We start from the raw sequence: 20,053 nt of genomic DNA, 5'->3' as shown, positions 1-20,053 counted from the left end.
GAGGTAGTGTGTAGAGGTAGTGTATAGAGGTAGTGTGTAGAGGTAGTGTATAGAGGTAGTGTATAGTGTGTAGAGGTAGTGTGTAGAGGTAGTGTATAGAGGTAGTGTGTAGAGGTAGTGTAGAGGTAGTGTGTAGAGGTAGTGTATAGAGGTAGTGTATAGTGTATAGAGGTAGTGTATAGAGGTAGTGTATAGAGGTAGTGTATAGAGGTAGTGTATAGTGTATAGAGGTAGTGTATAGAGGTAGTGTATAGAGGTAGTGTGTAGAGGTAGTGTATAGAGGTAGTGTATAGAGGTAGTGTGTAGAGGTAGTGTATAGAGGTAGGTATAGAGGTAGTGTATAGAGGTAGTGTATAGAGGTAGTGATAGTGTATAGAGGTAGTGTATAGAGGTAGTGTATAGAGGTAGTGTATAGAGGTAGTGTGTAGAGGTAGTGTATAGAGGTAGTGTGTAGAGGTAGTGTGTAGAGGTAGTGTATAGAGGTAGCGTATAGAGGTAGTGTATAGAGGTAGTGTGTAGAGGTAGTGTATAGAGGTAGTGTATAGAGGTAGTGTGTAGAGGTAGTGTATAGAGGTAGTGTGTAGAGGTAGTGTGTAGAGGTAGTGTATAGAGGTAGTGTATAGAGGTAGTGTATAGAGGTAGTGTGTAGAGGTAGTGTGTAGAGGTAGTGTATAGAGGTAGTGTATAGAGGTAGTGTATAGAGGTAGTGTATAGAGGTAGTGTGTAGAGGTAGTGCATAGAGGTAGTGTATAGTGTATAGAGGTAGTGTGTAGAGGTAGTGTATAGAGGTAGTGTAGAGTGTATAGAGGTAGTGTATAGAGGTAGTGTGTAGAGGTAGTGTGTAGAGGTAGTGTATAGAGGTAGTGTATAGAGGTAGTGTATAGAGGTAGTGTATAGAGGTAGTGTGTAGAGGTAGTGTATAGAGGTAGTGTATAGAGGTAGTGTATACAGGTAGTGTATAGAGGTAGTGTATAGAGGTAGTGTATAGTGTATAGAGGTAGTGTGTAGAGGTAGTGTATAGAGGTAGTGTGTAGAGGTAGTGTGTAGAGGTAGTGTATAGAGGTAGTGTATAGAGGTAGTGTATAGAGGTAGTGTATAGAGGTAGTGTATAGAGGTAGTGTGTAGAGGTAGTGTGTAGAGGTAGTGTGTAGAGCTAGTGTATAGAGGTAGTGTATAGTGTATAGAGGTAGTGTATAGTGTATAGAGGTAGTGTATAGAGGTAGTGTATAGAGGTAGTGTTATAGTAGTGTATAGAGGTAGTGTGGTAGAGGTAGTGTATAGAGGTAGTGTGTATAGAGGTAGTGTTAGTGTATAGAGAGGTAGTGTAAGAGGTAGTGTTGTATAGAGGTAGTGTATAGAGGTAGTGTATGTGCTAGACGGTTCGTGCTATAGTGTATAGAGGTAGTGTATGGAGGTAGTTGTAGAGGTAGTGATATAGAGGTAGTTATAGAGGTAGTTATAGAGGTAGTTGTAGAGGTAGTTATAGAGGTAGTTATAGAGGTAGTTATAGAGGTAGTTATAGAGGTAGTATATAGAGGGTAGTTATAGAGGTAGTTATAGAGGTAGTTATAGAGGTAGTTATAGAGGTAGTTGTAGAGGTAGTTGTAGAGGTAGTGTATAGTGTGTAGAGGTAGTGTGTAGAGGTAGTGTATAGAGGTAGTGTATAGAGGTAGTGTATAGAGGTAGTGTATAGTGTGTAGAGGTAGTGTGTAGAGGTAGTGTATAGAGGTAGTGTGTAGAGGTAGTGTGTAGAGGTAGTGTGTAGAGGTAGTGTATAGAGGTAGTGTATAGTGTATAGAGGTAGTGTATAGAGGTAGTGTATAGAGGTAGTGTATAGAGGTAGTGTATAGAGGTAGTGTATAGTGTATAGAGTATGTATAGAGGTAGTGTATAGAGGTAGTGTGTAGGTAGTGTATAGAGGTAGTGTATAGAGGTAGTGTGTAGAGGTAGTGTATAGAGGTAGTGTATAGAGGTAGTGTATAGAGGTAGTGTATAGTGTATAGAGGTAGTGTATAGAGGTAGTGTATAGAGGTAGTGTATAGAGGTAGTGTGTAGAGGTAGTGTATAGAGGTAGTGTGTAGAGGTAGTGTGTAGAGGTAGTGTATAGAGGTAGCATATAGAGGTAGTGTATAGAGGTAGTGTGTAGAGGTAGTGTATAGAGGTAGTGTATAGAGGTAGTGTGTAGAGGTAGTGTGTATAGAGGTAGTGTGTAGAGGTAGTGTGTAGAGGTAGTGTATAGAGGTAGTGTTAAGAGGTAGTGTATAGAGGTAGTGTGTAGAGGTAGTGTGTAGAGGTAGTGTGTAGAGGTAGTGTATAGAGGTAGTGTATAGAGGTAGTGTATAGAGGTAGTGTGTAGAGGTAGTGTGTAGAGGTAGTGTATAGAGGTAGTGTATAGTGTATAGAGGTAGTGTATAGAGGTAGTGTATAGAGGTAGTGTGTAGAGGTAGTGTATAGAGGTAGTGTAGAGTGTATAGAGGTAGTGTATAGAGGTAGTGTGTAGAGGTAGTGTGTAGAGGTAGTGTATAGAGGTAGTGTATAGAGGTAGTGTATAGAGGTAGTGTATAGAGGTAGTGTGTAGAGGTAGTGTATAGAGGTAGTGTATAGAGGTAGTGTATACAGGTAGTGTATAGAGGTAGTGTATAGAGGTAGTGTATAGTGTATAGAGTAGTGTAGAGGTAGTGTATAGAGGTAGTGTGTAGAGGTAGTGTGTAGAGGTAGTGTATAGAGGTTAGTGTTCTTAGAGTAGTGTATAGAGGTAGTGTATAGAGGTAGTGTATAGAGGTAGTGTATAGAGGTAGTGTGTAGAGGTAGTGTGTAGAGGTAGTGTGTAGAGCTAGTGTATAGAGGTAGTGTATAGTGTATAGAGGTAGTGTATAGTGTATAGAGGTAGTGTATAGAGGTAGTGTATAGAGGTAGTGTATAGTGTATAGAGGTAGTGTGTAGAGGTAGTGTATAGAGGTAGTGTGTAGAGGTAGTGTATAGTGTATAGAGGTAGTGTATAGAGGTAGTGTGTAGAGGTAGTGTATAGAGGTAGTGTATAGAGGTAGTGTATAGAGGTAGTGTATAGAGGTAGTGTATAGAGGTAGTGTGTAGAGGTAGTGTGTAGAGGTAGTGTGTAGAGGTAGTGTATAGAGGTAGTGTGTAGAGGTAGTGTGTAGAGGTAGTGTATAGTGTATAGAGGTAGTGTGTAGAGGTAGTGTGTAGAGGTAGTGTATAGAGGTAGTGTATAGAGTATAGAGGTAGTGTGTAGAGGTAGTGTGTAGAGGTAGTGTATAGAGGTAGTGTGTAGAGGTAGTGTGTAGAGGTAGTGTATAGTGTATAGAGGTAGTGTGTAGAGGTAGTGTGTAGAGGTAGTGTATAGTGGTAGTGTGTAGAGGTAGTGTGTAGAGGTAGTGTATAGTGTCTAGAGGTAGTGTGTAGAGGTAGTGTATAGAGGTAGTGTATAGAGGTAGTGTATAGAGGTAGTGTGTAGAGGTAGTGTATAGAGGTAGTGTATAGTGTATAGAGGTAGTGTATAGAGGTAGTGTATAGAGGTAGTGTATAGTGTATAGAGGTAGTGTATAGAGGTAGTGTATAGAGGTAGTGTATAGTGTATAGAGGTAGTGTGTAGAGGTAGTGTATAGTGTATAGAGGTAGTGTATAGAGGTAGTGTGTAGAGGTAGTGTATAGAGGTAGTGTATAGAGGTAGTGTATAGAGGTAGTGTGTAGAGGTAGTGTGTAGAGGTAGTGTGTAGAGGTAGTGTATAGAGGTAGTGTATAGAGGTAGTGTATAGAGGTAGTGTGTAGAGGTAGTGTGTAGAGGTAGTGTATAGAGGTAGTGTATAGATGTAGTGTATAGAGGTAGTGTATAGAGGTAGTGTGTAGAGGTAGTGTATAGAGGTAGTGTATACAGGTAGTGTATACAGGTAGTGTATAGAGGTAGTGTATAGAGGTAGTGTATAGTGTATAGAGGTAGTGTGTAGAGGTAGTGTATAGAGGTAGTGTGTAGAGGTAGTGTGTAGAGGTAGTGTATAGAGGTAGTGTATAGAGGTAGTGTATAGAGGTAGTGTATAGAGGTAGTGTGTAGAGGTAGTGTGTAGAGGTAGTGTGTAGAGGTAGTGTATAGTGTATAGAGGTAGTGTATAGTGTATAGAGGTAGTGTATAGAGGTAGTGTATAGAGGTAGTGTATAGAGGTAGTGTATAGAGGTAGTGTATAGAGGTAGTGTATACAGGTAGTGTATAGAGGTAGTGTATAGTGTATAGAGGTAGTGTATAGAGGTAGTGTATAGAGGTAGTGTATAGAGGTAGTGTGTAGAGGTAGTGTGTAGAGGTAGTGTATAGAGGTAGTGTATAGAGGTAGTGTGTAGAGGTAGTGTGTAGAGGTAGTGTATAGTGTGTAGAGGTAGTGTGTAGAGGTAGTGTATAGAGGTAGTGTTTAGAGGTAGTGTATAGTGTATAGAGGTAGTGTATAGAGGTAGTGTGTAGAGGTAGTGTATAGAGGTAGTGTGTAGAGGTAGTGTATAGAGGTAGTGTATAGAGGTAGTGTATAGTGGTAGTGTGTAGAGGTAGTGTATAGTGTATAGAGGTAGTGTGTAGAGGTAGTGTGTAGAGGTAGTGTGTAGAGGTAGTGTGTAGAGGTAGTGTGTAGAGGTAGTGTATAGAGGTAGTGTGTAGAGGTAGTGTATAGAGGTAGTGTATAGAGGTAGTGTATAGAGGTAGTGTATAGAGGTAGTGTATAGTGTATAGAGGTAGTGTGTAGAGGTAGTGTATAGAGGTAGTGTATAGTGTATAGAGGTAGTGTATAGAGGTAGTGTATAGAGGTAGTGTATAGAGGTAGTGTATAGAGGTAGTGTGTAGAGGTAGTGTATAGAAGTAGTGTATAGAGGTAGTGTGTAGAGGTAGTGTATAGAGGTAGTGTATAGAGGTAGTGTGTAGAGGTAGTGTATAGAGGTAGTGTATAGAGGTAGTGTGTAGAGGTAGTGTGTAGAGGTAGTGTATAGAGGTAGTGTATAGAGTATAGAGGTAGTGTGTAGAGGTAGTGTGTAGAGGTAGTGTATAGAGGTAGTGTGTAGAGGTAGTGTGTAGAGGTAGTGTATAGTGTATAGAGGTAGTGTGTAGAGGTAGTGTGTAGAGGTAGTGTATAGTGGTAGTGTGTAGAGGTAGTGTGTAGAGGTAGTGTATAGTGTATAGAGGTAGTGTGTAGAGGTAGTGTATAGAGGTAGTGTATAGAGGTAGTGTATAGAGGTAGTGTGTAGAGGTAGTGTATAGAGGTAGTGTATAGTGTATAGAGGTAGTGTATAGAGGTAGTGTATAGTGTATAGAGGTAGTGTATAGAGGTAGTGTATAGAGGTAGTGTATAGAGGTAGTGTGTAGAGGTAGTGTGTAGAGGTAGTGTATAGTGGTAGTGTGTAGAGGTAGTGTGTAGAGGTAGTGTATAGTGTATAGAGGTAGTGTGTAGAGGTAGTGTATAGAGGTAGTGTATAGAGGTAGTGTATAGAGGTAGTGTATAGAGGTAGTGTATAGAGGTAGAGGTAGTGTATAGAGGTAGTGTATAGAGGTAGTGTATAGAGGTAGTGTATAGAGGTAGTGTGTAGAGGTAGTGTATAGAGGTAGTGTATAGAGGTAGTGTATAGAGGTAGTGTATAGAGGTAGTGTGTAGAGGTAGTGTATAGAGGTAGTGTGTAGAGGTAGTGTATAGTGTATAGAGGTAGTGTGTAGAGAAGTGTATAGTGGTAGCTTCTCTGTTCTGCCAGTGCATGGAAAATCCCACCAGCTCTATCTTATCCGTATCGTCGTTCAGCCACGTCTCGGTGAAACATAAGATATTACAGTTTTTAATGTCCCGTTGGTAGGATAATTTTCATCCATTTTATTTTCCAATGATTGCACGTTAGCAAGAAGAACGGATGGCAGTGGGAGTTCACTCGCCTGCCTACGGATTCTCAGAAGGCAGCCCGATCTGCGTTTCCTTTTCCTGTGTCTTTTCTTCAAGCAAATGACGGGAATCTGCCTGTTCCGGTGAAAGTAGTGGATCCTTCTCGTCAGACTCGTTAAAGGAAACAGTTTCTTCCAGTCCGTGGTTAGTAATCGCTGTTCTGATGTCCATTAATTATCTGTCGGTCTTAAGAGACGGTAGCAGCAACATTATGTACGAAACAAGTAAAAAAACAAGTTACACAAAAAAAAAACGAACAAAAATAGCACAATTGGTTTGGAGAATCTCTCTCTCTCTCTCTCTCTCTGTCTCTGTCTCTGTCTCTGTCTCTCTCTCTCTCTCTCTCTCTCTGTCTCTCTCTCTCTCTGTCTCTCTCTGTCTCTCTCTCTCTCTGTCTCTCTCTGTCTCTGTCTCTCTCTCTCTCTCTCTCTCTCTCTCTGTCTCTCTCTTTCTCTCGTGCGGTGACCTGGTCTAGGCCCTGTCTCTTCCCACCAGGCTCTCAGCCCAGAATGTTGCTGCAACAATCGCCCGATCTGATTGGTTCTCACCCAGGTCACAGTCTGTTTCAATGAGGGAGGGGGGGGGGGGCATTTTGATTTTCACACAAACTCCATCTCTTCTCTCTCTTACCTCTCTGTCTATTTCTCTCTCTCCCTGTCTCTCCCACCCCCCTTCTTTTTTAAAAAATACATTTGCTATGCGTGGCTGCGTGGTGCTTCATTGTAAGCGATATGGTGTTAGATTTGACTTTCCAGTCGAGAGGCTGGCAGTTGGTGTTAGGGCCTCTTGTGAGTTAGTGTGTGTGTGCATTAATATGTATCAGTATGTATTAGTGTGTTTGTTTCCATTTCTCTCTGTTAAATGCTGACTGCCTTTCCTCTCCTCTCCTCTCTTCTCCTCTCCTCTCCTCTCCTCTCCTCTCCTCTCCTCTCCTCTCCCCTCCCCTCCCCTCCCCTCCCCTCCCCTCCCCTCCCCTCCTCTCCTCTCCTCTCCCCTCCCCTCCCCTCCCCTCCTCTCCTCTCCTCCCCTCCCCTCCCCTCCTCTCCTCTCCTCTCCTCTCCTCTCCTCTCCATAGACAGAAGTGCCTTGCCTGAAGCCTGTAGCTGTTTGGACCTTCTAGACCACACCAGGAGCCCAAGGACTGCCATCCCTGCCCGCTGAGCTTTCTGATCCCTGGTCCCTGGTGGTGCCCCCATCCTACCCATAATCCTTCCCTGCCACGTCTACCACCTCTCTGGAACTGTCTCTGCTCCCTTGTAGCCTGACTGTGACAACACATAGGATTTTCTTCCTTCTGTGTGGGTGAGAGGGGACTGTCCTCCCGCTGTCTCTCCCTCCACTCCGCCCCCTGCTACCTGCTCCCTCTGCACAACATGGGCCAACACGATCAATAATGTGTTTTGCCATCCATCTCGCCTGACAGTTTAGCTGAGGAAAGAGAGAGAGAGGAGGACAGAAGTTGAAACCGCCTATACAAAGCAAGCTTTCGTCAGTGCCACCAGCCCAGTGTCAGGCACTGGAGGAACCTCATCAGCCCCAGTAACAGGCTCTTAGGATGGGCAGTAGATCCTAGGAGAGGCCCTGGCTCACCTCCACAAACAGGCCTTGGATAGAAAACACCGTCAGATTGGCTTGTTTCGTTTTGATTTCTCTCAGTGACATTAGAAGCAAACTTTCACACACATTCTGAGACATCACATTCTGCCTGGATATCCATTGATCTTAATCGGCTACTCCTGCCTGGTTCAAAATGGCGGTAAATCTGACACCTATTCGGGACACAAAATGGCTGACTCTGGAGGTGTGTCGTGAGTTCCAAAGAGGGACGTGCTCGCGTCCAGACAGTGAGTGTAAGTTTGCCCACCCTGCCAAGAGCTGCCAGGTGGAGAATGGACGAGTCATCGCCTGCTTTGACTCCCTCAAGGTGAGTCCTCAGCTGATTATGGATCTCTGAAGGTCCCACTCTGGGTTTAGGGTGAATTGTCTTTGGAGTCCACGCTCTCTGGTGGTTGAACATACCTATCATGCAACGGATTACCTGAATGTTTCAATCACTGTCAGCTTGTTCTTGAAGCAGGACACAAATGAAGAGGAAGGTGCATATGATGTGGATAGATCAGGATGAAGGAAAAGCAATAAGTGTCAGGAGGTTTGGAGCTCCTGCAAGAGGAAGCTGTTGTCTGTAAGGAGAGATATTACTAAGATGTTAATAAAGACTTGGCTGGTCTGTAAGGACAGATATTACTAAGATGTTAATAAAGACTTGGCTGGTCTGTAAGGACAGATATTACTAAGATGTTAATAAAGACTTGGCTGGTCTGTAAGGACAGATATTACTAAGATGTTAATAAAGACTTGGCTGGTCTGTAAGGACAGATATTACTAAGATCTTAATAAAGACTTGGCTGGTCTGTAAGGAGAGATATTACTAAGATCGTAATAAAGACTTGGCTGGTCTGTAAGGAGAGATATTACTAAGATCGTAATAAAGACTTGGCTGGTCTGTAATGAGAGATATTACTAAGATCTTAATAAAGACTTGGGTGGTCTGTAAGGAGAGATATTACTATAAACTTTCATAAAGACTTGGCTGGTCTACAGAATCTTAGAGTAGACATAGTTACACTTGTTTGTCTGTGTGTGTGTGTGTGTGTGTGTGTGTGTGTGTGTGTGTGTGTGTGTGTGTGTGTGTGTGTGTGTGTGTGTGTGTGTGTGTGTGTGTGTGTGTGTGTGCAGTGGTAATGTGTAGCATACAATGTGTTATTTTGGGGTCACACACTCATAGTGGGGTCTCATTCAGCCCACAGGGCTCTATGTAATTCACTGTCTATTTCTGATCTGGCACAGACACACACACTCCCACTACACCAAGAGAAAGAGAGAGAGAGAGAGCGACAGACAGAGAGACAGAGAGAGAGAGAGATAGAGGAGAAAAAGAGAGAGAGAGACAGAAGGAGAAAGAGAGAGAGATGGAGAGAGATCGAAAGAGAGAGAGAGACAGAGAGACAGAGAGAGAGAGAGAGAGAGAGAGATCGAAAGAGAGAGAGAGAGAGAGAGAGAGAGAGAGAGAGAGAGAGAGAGAGAGAGAGAGAGAGAGAGAGAGAAACGGAGTAAAGGTGGCTACAAGTTTCACTTGACGTGCATGCATGTGGAAGGGCAGAGTCAGGTATCTTGGGGCAGCGTGCAATTTTGTCCACATCGTCGTTGCGTTCCACCCAGAGAGGAAGTCCGCCTTGTGTAGTGTATATCCACTAGGGGGCGCAAGAGTAGCTTACCAAGCAAGAGGGGCTGAGGCACTCATTTTGGCTCTTAGCTAGTGACGACATTTGAACAACGGGATCCGGTGTCATTTATCGTTTTTGTTTCCAAATTCTTGCTAGCTAAAAACGACTGGCTAGTCTGGTGTTCTATGCTTTTGGCGCTACTTTTTAGCCGCAGAAGCAGAAGCAAAAATGTCTCTCTATAAATTACAATTGCTGTAGATTTTTACTTAGAAAATGGTGTGTTCTTCCCGCTGAACACTACAAGAGGATACAAAGGAGAAAACACGTCTATTGTCTTTACTGAGATGTAAAGTATCATTTCATTATGATCGACATGGACCCATATAGTCCTGATGACAGTCTGAGATGTAAAGTATCATTTCATTATGATCGACATGGACCCATATAGTCCTGATGACAGTCTGAGATGTAAAGTATCATTTCATTATGATCGACATGGACCGATATAGTCCTGATGACAGTCTGAGATGTAAAGTATCATTTCATTATGATCGACATGGACCCATATAGTCCTGATGACAGTCTGAGATGTAAAGTATCATTTCATTATGATCGACATGGACCCATATAGTCCTGATGACAGTCTGAGATGTAAAGTATCATTTCATTATGATCGACATGGACCCATATAGTCCTGATGACAGTCTGAGATGTAAAGTATCATTTCATTATGATCGACATGGACCCATATAGTCCTGATGACAGTCTGAGATGTAAAGTATCATTTCATTATGATCGACATGGACCCATATAGTCCTGATGACAGTCTGAGATGTGAAGTATCATTTCACCATGATCGCTCATATGGTCGGAGGGAGATGTGAGAAAGAGCTGATTTCACGTGTTCTAAGTCGGTCTTCTAAATATAAAACCACACACACTTTACAAGGTCCTGGCTGCATGACAAGAGTACATAACGTATCTTGCACGTTGGTGTCTGTTTGACGATGTTTCACCTAAACACGAAACCAATCCAGTTGTCGAACAATTGGCGGGACACACACCGGCAGCATGGTCGTAACTAGTTACCACAGCCACAAAGTCGTGAACTCTACCTATTTCTACAATTCTCTTCTTAAAATGTGGTTTTAAACCTAATCCTACCCTTAACCCAAACCTTAAACACACTGATAACCTCATGCCTAACCTTAACCTTAAATTATATTTTTTGTTTTCATACATTTTTACTATAAAGTCAATTTTAACTTTGTGGCAAGTAGAGGAATCCCGGCAGCAGTCATAATCCTCGACTCCTTCACTTTTTTCAGATTGCGAACATACCGGTCCTGAATCTTTCTCCATGTTTGTTTGATATCAGCATAGGTGTTCAAATTTCCAATATCTCCCTCCAGCTGTCTTTTGTGAATACAACTGCGTCGAAGGGCTGTAGAGGTCTCACCAGCTCACACAGACGCTCCTCAAAACTGGACAAAGACATAGATATAATTGCGCTTAGCAAATCTCGAAGAAAACAAAACCACAAAAAAGGAAGCTTACAGCTGGAACAGCAAGAACCAACAGCCCGTCCATCTCTTCCCTGTTTATACCTGAAGGGGTGTGGTCTAGACTGAAGGGGCGGGACCTGAAGGGGTGTGGTGTAGATACAGGGGCGGGACCTGAAGGGGTGTGGTCTAGACACAGGGGCGGGACCTGAAGGGGTGTGGTGGAGACTGAAGGGGTGTGGTCTAGACACAGGGACGAGACCTGAAGGGGTGTGGTGGGGACATCTCTAGCTGTAGCTGACGGTTTTTAATGGGGATGGTTTAATAATGTTTCTTCGATTGACACACCTTTGAGTCAATATACTTTTTATGTAGGGCAGTGGGAGGAGCAAGACAGCAGGAGTGGGAGAAAGAGGGATATTCATAGACACAACAATACTGTAAAGGTATACAGACCCTCAGATAACCGTACTGTGAATACTAGTAATGTATATACCCTCTCATAAAGTCATACATTCAAAGATAAACACTGTCACACACACATAAAGACATGCTCATAAATCATTTTCCAGGAGACAGTGAGAGACTGGGTCAGCTGGGGATGCCTCCAAGCACGGCTTCACATTACCTGGCAGCCCCTCTTAATAATGACACACACGCACAGACACAGACACACAGACCGAACTTCACCCCTTATTTTTTTCAGTTAGTGTGCAGGGCTCTGTTCTCTGTTCTCTGTTCTCTGTTCTCTGTTCTCTGTTCTGTTTCCTATCAGATTGGCTGGCCAGTGTGTTATTCAGGGAAACAGTTGTAGCAGAGTAGTCTAGATGTCAGATCGAGGCCAAGGCAGTCTGGTGTTAGGAAAGGTTACAATGAGACGGTGTGTGTGTGTGTGTGTGTCTAAGTGTGTGTGTGTGTTTTTGTGTGTGTGTGTTTCTACATTTACATTTTACATTTTAGTCATTTTAGCAGACGCTCTTATCCAGAGCGACTTACAGCAGTGAATGCATACATTTCATACAATTTCATACATTTCATACATTTTTTTTTATCTGTGCTGGCCCCCCGTGGGAATCGAACCCACAACCCTGCCGTTGCAAACACCATGCTCTACCAACTGAGCTACAGGGAAGGCTTTCTATGTGTGTGTGTGTGTCTATATGTGTGTGTGTGTTTTTGTGTGTGTGTGTGTCTATGTGTGTGTGTGTGTGTGTGTGTTTGTGTGTGTGTTTGTCTATGTGTGTGTGTTTGTGTGTCTATGTGTGTGTTTGTGTGTGTCTATGTGTTTGTGTGTGTCTATGTGTGTGTGTGTGTGTGTGTGTGTCTATGTGTGTGTGTTTGTGTGTGTCTATGTGTTTGTGTGTGTCTATGTGTGTGTGTGTGTGTGTGTGTCTATGTGTGTGTGTTTGTGTGTGTCTATGTGTTTGTGTGTGTCTATGTGTGTGTGTGTGTGTTTGTCTATGTGTGTGTGTTTGTGTGTCTATGTGTGTGTTTGTGTGTCTATGTGTTTGTGTGTGTCTATGTGTGTGTGTGTGTGTGTGTGTGTGTGTGTGTCTATGTGTGTGTGTTTGTGTGTGCTCACAATGCCAAAGCCATGCAGGGTCAGAGCTATGAATTTCCAGTAAGTGTACAAACCCACATACACACACATGCACGTACACATACATACACATACACATATACACACACACACACATAAACATACACACTCACGTACGTACATACATTTATACATACACATCCAGGCCTATGCCTTCTTCTCCCAAAGCCAAGTCTGTTGTATGCACCCGTCCCATGTCCTGTTGACACAATGATATATTTCCTTGGATGAATTCAGATGTAAGAGGGACAGTGAGAGAGGGTGGAGTTACAATAGTAAAATATGTGTTCTATCTCTCTTCAACATCAGATTTGCCACATTCCTGTTTACACAATGTTGCTTAATTTAGCTTTGGATGCAAGGCAGAGGAAGGTCCAGACGGGCTGAGAGATGAAGGGAGGGAAGAGGGTACAGACGGGCTGAGAGATGGAGGCAGAGGAAGGTCCAGACGGGCTGAGAGATGGAGGCAGAGGAAGGTCCAGACGGGCTGAGAGATGGAGGCAGAGGAAGGTCCAGATGGGCTGAGAGATGAAGGGAGGGAAGAGGGTACAGATGGGCTGAGAGATGGAGGCAGAGGAAGGTCCAGACGGGCTGAGAGATGAAGGCAGAGGAAGGTCCAGACGGGCTGAGAGATGAAGGCAGAGGAAGGTCCAGACGGGCTGAGAGATGAAGGCAGAGGAAGGTCCAGACGGGCTGAGAGATGGAGGCAGAGGAAGGTCCAGACGGGCTGAGAGATGGAGGCAGAGGAAGGTCCAGACGGGCTGAGAGATGAAGGGAGGGAAGAGGGTACAGACGGGCTGAGAGATGGAGGCAGAGGAAGGTCCAGACGGGCTGAGAGATGGAGGCAGAGGAAGGTCCAGATGGGCTGAGAGATGGAGGGAGGGAAGAGGGTACAGACGGGCTGAGAGATGAAGGCAGAGGAAGGTCCAGACGGGCTGAGAGATGGAGGGAGGGAAGAGGGTACAGACGGGCTGAGAGATGAAGGCAGAGGAAGGTCCAGACGGGCTGAGAGATGGAGGGAGGGAAGAGGGTACAGATGGGCTGAGAGATGGAGGGAGGGAAGTGGGTACAGACGGGCTGAGAGAAATGGAGGGAGGGAAGAAGATACAGACGGGCTGAGAGATGAAGGGAGGGAAGTGGGTACAGACGGGCTGAGAGAAATGGAGGGAGGGAAGAAGATACAGACGGGCTGAGAGATGAAGGGAGGGAAGTGGGTACAGACGGGCTGAGAGAGATGAAGGGAGGGAAGTGGGTACAGATGGGCTGAGAGATGAAGGGAGGGAAGAGGGTACAGATGGGCTGAGAGATGAAGGCAGAGGAGTGGGTACAGATGGGCTGAGAGATGGAGGGAGGGAAGTGGGTACAGATGGGCTGAGAGATGAAGGGAGGGAAGAGGGTACAGATGGGCTGAGAGATGGAGGGAGGGAAGTGGGTACAGATGGGCTGAGAGATGGAGGGAGGGAAGAGGATACAGACGGGCTGAGAGATGAAGGGAGGGAAGAGGATACAGACGGGCTGAGAGAGATGAAGGGAGGGAAGAGGGTACAGACGGGCTGAGAGAGATGTAGCGAAGGAAGCAGGTACACGGCATGACACTCCAGGATGATTTGTTCTCTCACCGTCATCTCTGCTTAGATAAATGCAAGAAAGAGAGAGAGAACAGTGGATATGGGGTTTAACAAAAACTCCCTCCCTCCTGCTTTCTCTACCTCTACCCCTGTCTATCCATCTATACCTCTACCCCTGTCTGTCCATCTCCACCCCTTGTCTATCCATCTCTACCTCTAACCCTGTCTATCCATCTCTACCTTTACCCCTGTCTGTCCATCTCTACCTCTACCCCTGTCTATCCATCTCTACCCCTGTCTACCAATCTATACCTCTACCCCTGTCTATCCATCTATACCTCTACCCCTGTCTGTCCATCTCTACCCCTGTCTATCCATCTATACCTCTACCCCTGTCTATCCATCTATACCTCTACCCCTGTCTGTCCATCTCTACCCCTGTCTATCCATCTATACCTCTACCCCTGTCTGTCCATCTCTACCTCTACCCCTGTCTGTCCATCTCTACCCCTGTCTATCAATCTCTACCTCTACCCCTGTCTATCCATCTCTACCCCTGTCTGTCCATCTCTACCTCTACCCCTGTCTATCCATCTCTACCCCTGTCTATCAATCTCTACCTCTACCCCTGTCTATCCATCTATACCTCTACCCCTGTCTATCCATCTCTACCTCTACCCCTGTCTATCCATCTCTACCCCTGTCTATCCATCTCCACCTCTACCCCTGTCTGTCCATCTCTACCTCTACCCCTGTCTATCCATCTCTACCCCTGTCTGTCCATCTATACCTCTACCCCTGTCTATCCATCTCTACCTCTACCCCTGTCTATCCATCTCTACCCCTGTCTATCCATCTCCACCTCTACCCCTGTCTGTCCATCTCTACCTCTACCCCTGTCTATCCATCTCTACCCCTGTCTATCCATCTCTACCCCTGTCTGTCCATCTCCATCTCTACCCCTGTCTATCCATCTCTACCTCTACCCCTGTCTGTCCATCTCTACCCCTGTCTATCAATCTCTACCTCTACCCCTGTCTATCCATCTCCATCTCTACCCCTGTCTGTCCATCTCTACCCCTGTCTATTAATCTCTACCTCTACCCCTGTCTATCCATCTCTACCCCTGTCTGTCCATCTATACCTCTACCCCTGTCTATCAATCTCTACCTCTACCCCTGTCTGTCCATCTCTACCCCTGTCTGTCCATCTATACCTCTACCCCTGTCTATCCATCTCCACCTCTACCCCTGTCTGTCCATCTCCATCTCTACCCCTGTCTGTCCATCTCTACCTCTACCCCTGTCTGTCCATCTCCATCTCTACCCCTGTCTATCCATCTCTACCTCTACCCCTGTCTGTCCATCTCCACCCCTGTCTATCCATCTCCACCTCTACCCCTGTCTGTCCATCTCCACGTCTACCCCTGTCTATCCATCTCCACCTCTACCCCTGTCTATCCATCTCCACCTCTACCCCTGTCTGTCCACCTCTACCCCTGTCCATCCATCTCCATCTCTACCCCTGTCTGTCCATCTCTACCTCTACCCCTGTCTATCCATCTCTACCTCTACCCCTGTCTGTCCATCTCCACCCCTGTCTATCCATCTCCACCTCTACCCCGTCTATCCATCTCCACCTCTTCCCCTGTCTATCCATCTCCACCTCTACCCCTGTCTGTCCATCTCCACCTCTACCCCTGTCTGTCCATCTCCACCTCTACCCCTGTCTATCCATCTCCACCTCTACCCCTGTCTATCCATCTCCACCTCTACCCCTGTCTGTCCATCTCCACCTCTACCCCTGTCTATCCATCTCCACCTCTACCCCTGTCTATCCATCTCCACCTCTACCCATCTATCCATCTCCATCTCTACGCCTGTCTGTCCATCTCTACCTGTGAATTCAAATTCTATGTATGTCTATTTGTGCATTCATGTGTGTATGTTTGTGTGTGTGTGTGTGTGTGTGTGTGTGTCTGTGTGTGTGTGTGTGTGTTTGTGTGTTTGCGTGTGTTTGTGTGTTTGCGTGTGTTTGTGTGTGTTTGTGTGTTTGCGTGAGTGTGTGTTTGTGTGTGTCTGTGTGCGTGTGTTTTTGAGGTCGTGCTTGGTGTTGGCTCACACTCTAAGACTACAGCCTGCAGCTTGTTACCATTACAAGATGGAAATGAATACTGGCTCATATGAAGTAAATTAAAATATATCTGGTAAGATTCTGTAATATAATTAACATTGTAACCTATTCAATTAACGTTGTAAACTATTCAATTAACGTTGTAACCTATTCAATTAACGTTGTAAACTATTCAATTAACATTGTAAACTATTCAATTAGCATTGTAAACTATTCAATTAACTTTGTAACTTATTTAATTAACATTGTAACCTATTCAATTAATGTTGCAACCTATTCAATTAATGTTGTAACATGTTCAATTTACGTTGTAACCTATTCAATTTGCGTTGTAACCTATTCAATTAGCGTTGTAAACTATTCAATTTGCGTTGTAACCTATTCAATTAACGTTGTAACCTATTCAATTTACGTTGTAACCTATTCAATTTGCGTTGTAACCTATTCAATTTATGTTGTAACCTATTCAATTTGCATTGTAACCTATTCAATTAGCGTTGTAACCTATTCAATTTGCGTTGTAACCTATTCAATTTGCATTGTAACCTATTCAATTAATGTCGTAACCGATTCAATTAACATTGTAACCTATTCAATTAGCGTTGTAGCCTATTCAATTAGCGTTGTAACCTATTCAATAAACGTTGTAACTTATTTAATTAACGTTGTAACCTATTCACCTACTCTGTTTAGATAATTTCGTGTGCTTGGTTCTACAGCTAGCTAGAGGATTCTCCCACAGTCAGCAATAAGGCTGTCATCACTATTGATGCAGAAACACACGTTTCTGATGCAGAAATACATACACACACACTACTGAAACAGAAATACACACACACACACACTTCTGATGCAGAAATACACACGCACACACACACACTACTGAAACAGAAATACACACACACACACTTCTGATGCAGAAATACACACACACACACACACACACATCTGATGCAGAAGTACACACACACACACTACGGATGCAGAAATACACACACACACACACACACTACTGAAACAGAAATACACACACAAACACTACTGATGGAGAAACACACACACACACACACTACTGAAACAGAAATACACACACACACACTACTGATGCAGAGTAACACAAAATCAAATCAAATCAAATCAAATCAAATCAAATTTATTTATATAGCCCTTCGTACATCAGCTGAAATCTCAAAGTGCTGTACAGAAACCCAGCCTAAAACCCCAAACAGCAAGCAATGCATGTGAAAGAAGCACGGTGGCTGGGAAAAACTCCCTAGGAAAAACTCCTGAGAAAGGCCAAAAACCTAGGAAGAAACCTAGAGAGGAACCAGGCTATGAGGGGTGGCCAGTCCTCTTCTGGCTGTGCCGGGTGGATATTATAACAGAACATGGTCAAGATGTTAAAATGTTCGTAAATGACCAGCATGGTCAAATAATAATAATCATAGTAATTGTCGAGGGTGCAACAAGCACGCCCGGTGAAACAGGTCAGGGTTCCGTAGCCGCAGGCAGAACAGTTGAAACTGGAGCAGCAGCATGGCCAGGTGGACTGGGGACAGCAAGGAGTCATCATGCCAGGTAGTCCTGAGGCATGGTCCTAGGGCTCAGGTCCTCCGAGAGAAAGAAAGAAAGAGAGAAGAGAGAATTAGAGAGAGCATATTTACATTCACACAGGACACCGGATAAGACAAGAGAATACTCCAGATGTAACAGACTGACCCTAGCCCCCCGACACATAAACTACTGCAGCATAAATACTGGAGGCTGAGACAGGAGGGATCAGAAGACACTGTGGCCCCATCCGATGATACCCCCGGACAGGGCCAGTACTGACACAGAATAACACACAGTACTGACACAGAATAACACACAGTACTGATGCAGAATAACACACAGTACTGATGCAGAATAACACACAGTACTGATGCAGAATAACACACAGTACTGACGCAGAATAACACACAGTACTGATGCAGAATAACACACAGTACTGACGCAGAATAACACACAGTACTGATGCAGAATTACACACAGTACTGATGCAGAATAACACACAGTACTGACGCAGAATAACACACAGTACTGATGCAGAATAACACACAGTACTGACGCAGAATAACACACAGTACTGACACAGAATAACACACAGTACTGATGCAGAATAACACACAGTACTGACGCAGAATAACACACAGTACTGATGCAGAATAACACACAGTACTGACGCAGAATAATACACAGTACTGACACAGAATAACACACAGTACTGATGCAGAATAACACACAGTACTGATGCAGAATAACACACAGTACTGTCTGTGTCTGTGTCTGTGTCTTTGTGGGCACTGTCAAAAGTAATTACCTAACTCATTAAAGCAATTGAGTAGTGGTTCCTCAAACATCTCCAACTGCCTGTTGAACTCACATCATATAAGTGCCACTAACTCAGATGATCTATCACTTAATATTTCGGAGTAATGTAAACAAATACTAGGTTACTGAGTAAATATAACTTTATTTGTCTCTGTTCTGCTAATCTACCGTTATTGAATATTTACAAGTTATGATTATTTAATATTTTATAGTCAATGTAACATGTATTAAATAAGTTATTCTTACTTGATTACATTACGTTTCACGTCTTTACTTAAAATAATAAAGTTGTAGACAGACATTGATATTTGAGTAAAAAACACTTGATTTATCTGTGTTGTGTTGATATAGAATTATTACATTTTTGCAAGTTATGAATACTTAATAGTGACACGTGGCACTATTTTTAGAGGATTGTGGGTAATATAATTTTTTTTGACTGTATAATACTTCTATTCAATGTTGTATGCATGTTTGAATAAAATGTATTAAAATGTATTAAGCAGTTTGTTGAGGTGTAATTTGATCATGATGAACGAATAACAAAACCGTCAAACAAATTGACTTTCAGTAATGAAACAAGCCATTCCCACACTACCTACTAAGGTGGGATCAAATGACAAATAGTCAAATAATGAAAACAATGTCAAACCATAAGGCATGTCTAGGGCTGTTATGGTGACCATATTACCGCCACAGCCTTGGACACAACCACAAAAAATGACTAATCACGACTACATTTTTTTAGGTTCATTATAACACCTATTTTTGTTCATGTAACTTCAATCGTTATAGTTCAGAATAATGAATGCAATTTAGTGTCAAAAGTTCATAAAACAGTTCATTACTTCGAAACAGATAACCATATTTGTGCTGATGTCACTGTTGAACGCTGACATACTGTGAGTTGGGTTACTCCAATGGTTCTAGACAACTGGTTTCTACAAAGAAATTGAGTTAGCAGAACGAATCACTTTTCACTGTGTGTGTGTGTGTGTGTGTGTGTGTGTGTGTGTGTGTGTGTGTGTGTGTGTGTGTGTGTGTGTGTGAAAAGGCAAAGGCAAAGTTGCAGTCATACTGTGTCTACTGCATTAGTAAGCGCTATCAATGAGTTTGAAATATAAAGCCCAATCCTGTCCAAATAATGAATGGGCAATGGGAACGCACTGCAGGACACACACACACACAAACAAACCTGAATACTGTATTTAAATCCGTGTCGGTTTCTGTGTGCCTGTTTGTCTGACTGAACATAAAATTATCAACAATCCACTTGTTCCACAGGCCTGCTGTCAGCAGCAGTATTTACACATGGGAAAACATCTTTCACAATACTGCACTGCACTCAAGGAGAGGGCGAGAGGGAGAGAGGGAGAGAGGGAGAGAGAGAGAGAGAGAGAGAGAGAGAGAGAGAGAGAAAAAGAGGAAGGCAGTGGGAGAGAGAGGGTTTTACAGATTTATATTACAGTATGGTTTCAGTTAAGGATTCTTTAAGGGTTTAAACAGAATAACAGAAATGACAATGAGTGTCTAGCCCTAGTGGATGGTTGCCATGGAAATGAAATGCCACGCCCTTGTGGATGGTTGCCATGGAAATTAAATGCCACACCATGCAATAGGTTCTCCATCTTTTATAGCTGGACAGCACATAATCCTCTGTAGTCTGGGCTGTGAGTGTGTGTGTGTGTGTGTGTGTGTGTGTGTGTGTGTGTGTGTGTGTGAGGCTGTGAGGAGAGGA

General features: G+C 43.7%; 1 protein-coding gene across 6 annotated transcripts in view; it reads left to right on the top strand.

Moving 5' to 3' along the window:
• Positions 1-6,978: 6,978 nt before the first annotated feature.
• LOC115163786 (muscleblind-like protein 1) overlaps positions 6,979-20,053 on the top strand; it is a 101,942-nt gene continuing 88,867 nt past the window's right edge. For all 6 annotated transcript variants that reach the window (XM_029715955.1, XM_029715952.1, XM_029715953.1 and 3 more), the window contains exon 1: positions 6,979-7,839. In XM_029715955.1, coding sequence (XP_029571815.1) covers positions 7,666-7,839 — 174 coding nt within the window. In that variant the 5' untranslated portion in view covers positions 6,979-7,665. The remainder of the gene's footprint in view (positions 7,840-20,053) is intronic.

Source organism: Salmo trutta, chromosome 26 (genome assembly GCF_901001165.1).
Source record: "Salmo trutta chromosome 26, fSalTru1.1, whole genome shotgun sequence".
Taxonomy (NCBI): Eukaryota; Metazoa; Chordata; class Actinopteri; order Salmoniformes; family Salmonidae; genus Salmo; species Salmo trutta.
Note: the sequence above shows the minus strand (reverse complement) of the source record. Positions and strands in the feature narration are given on the sequence as shown.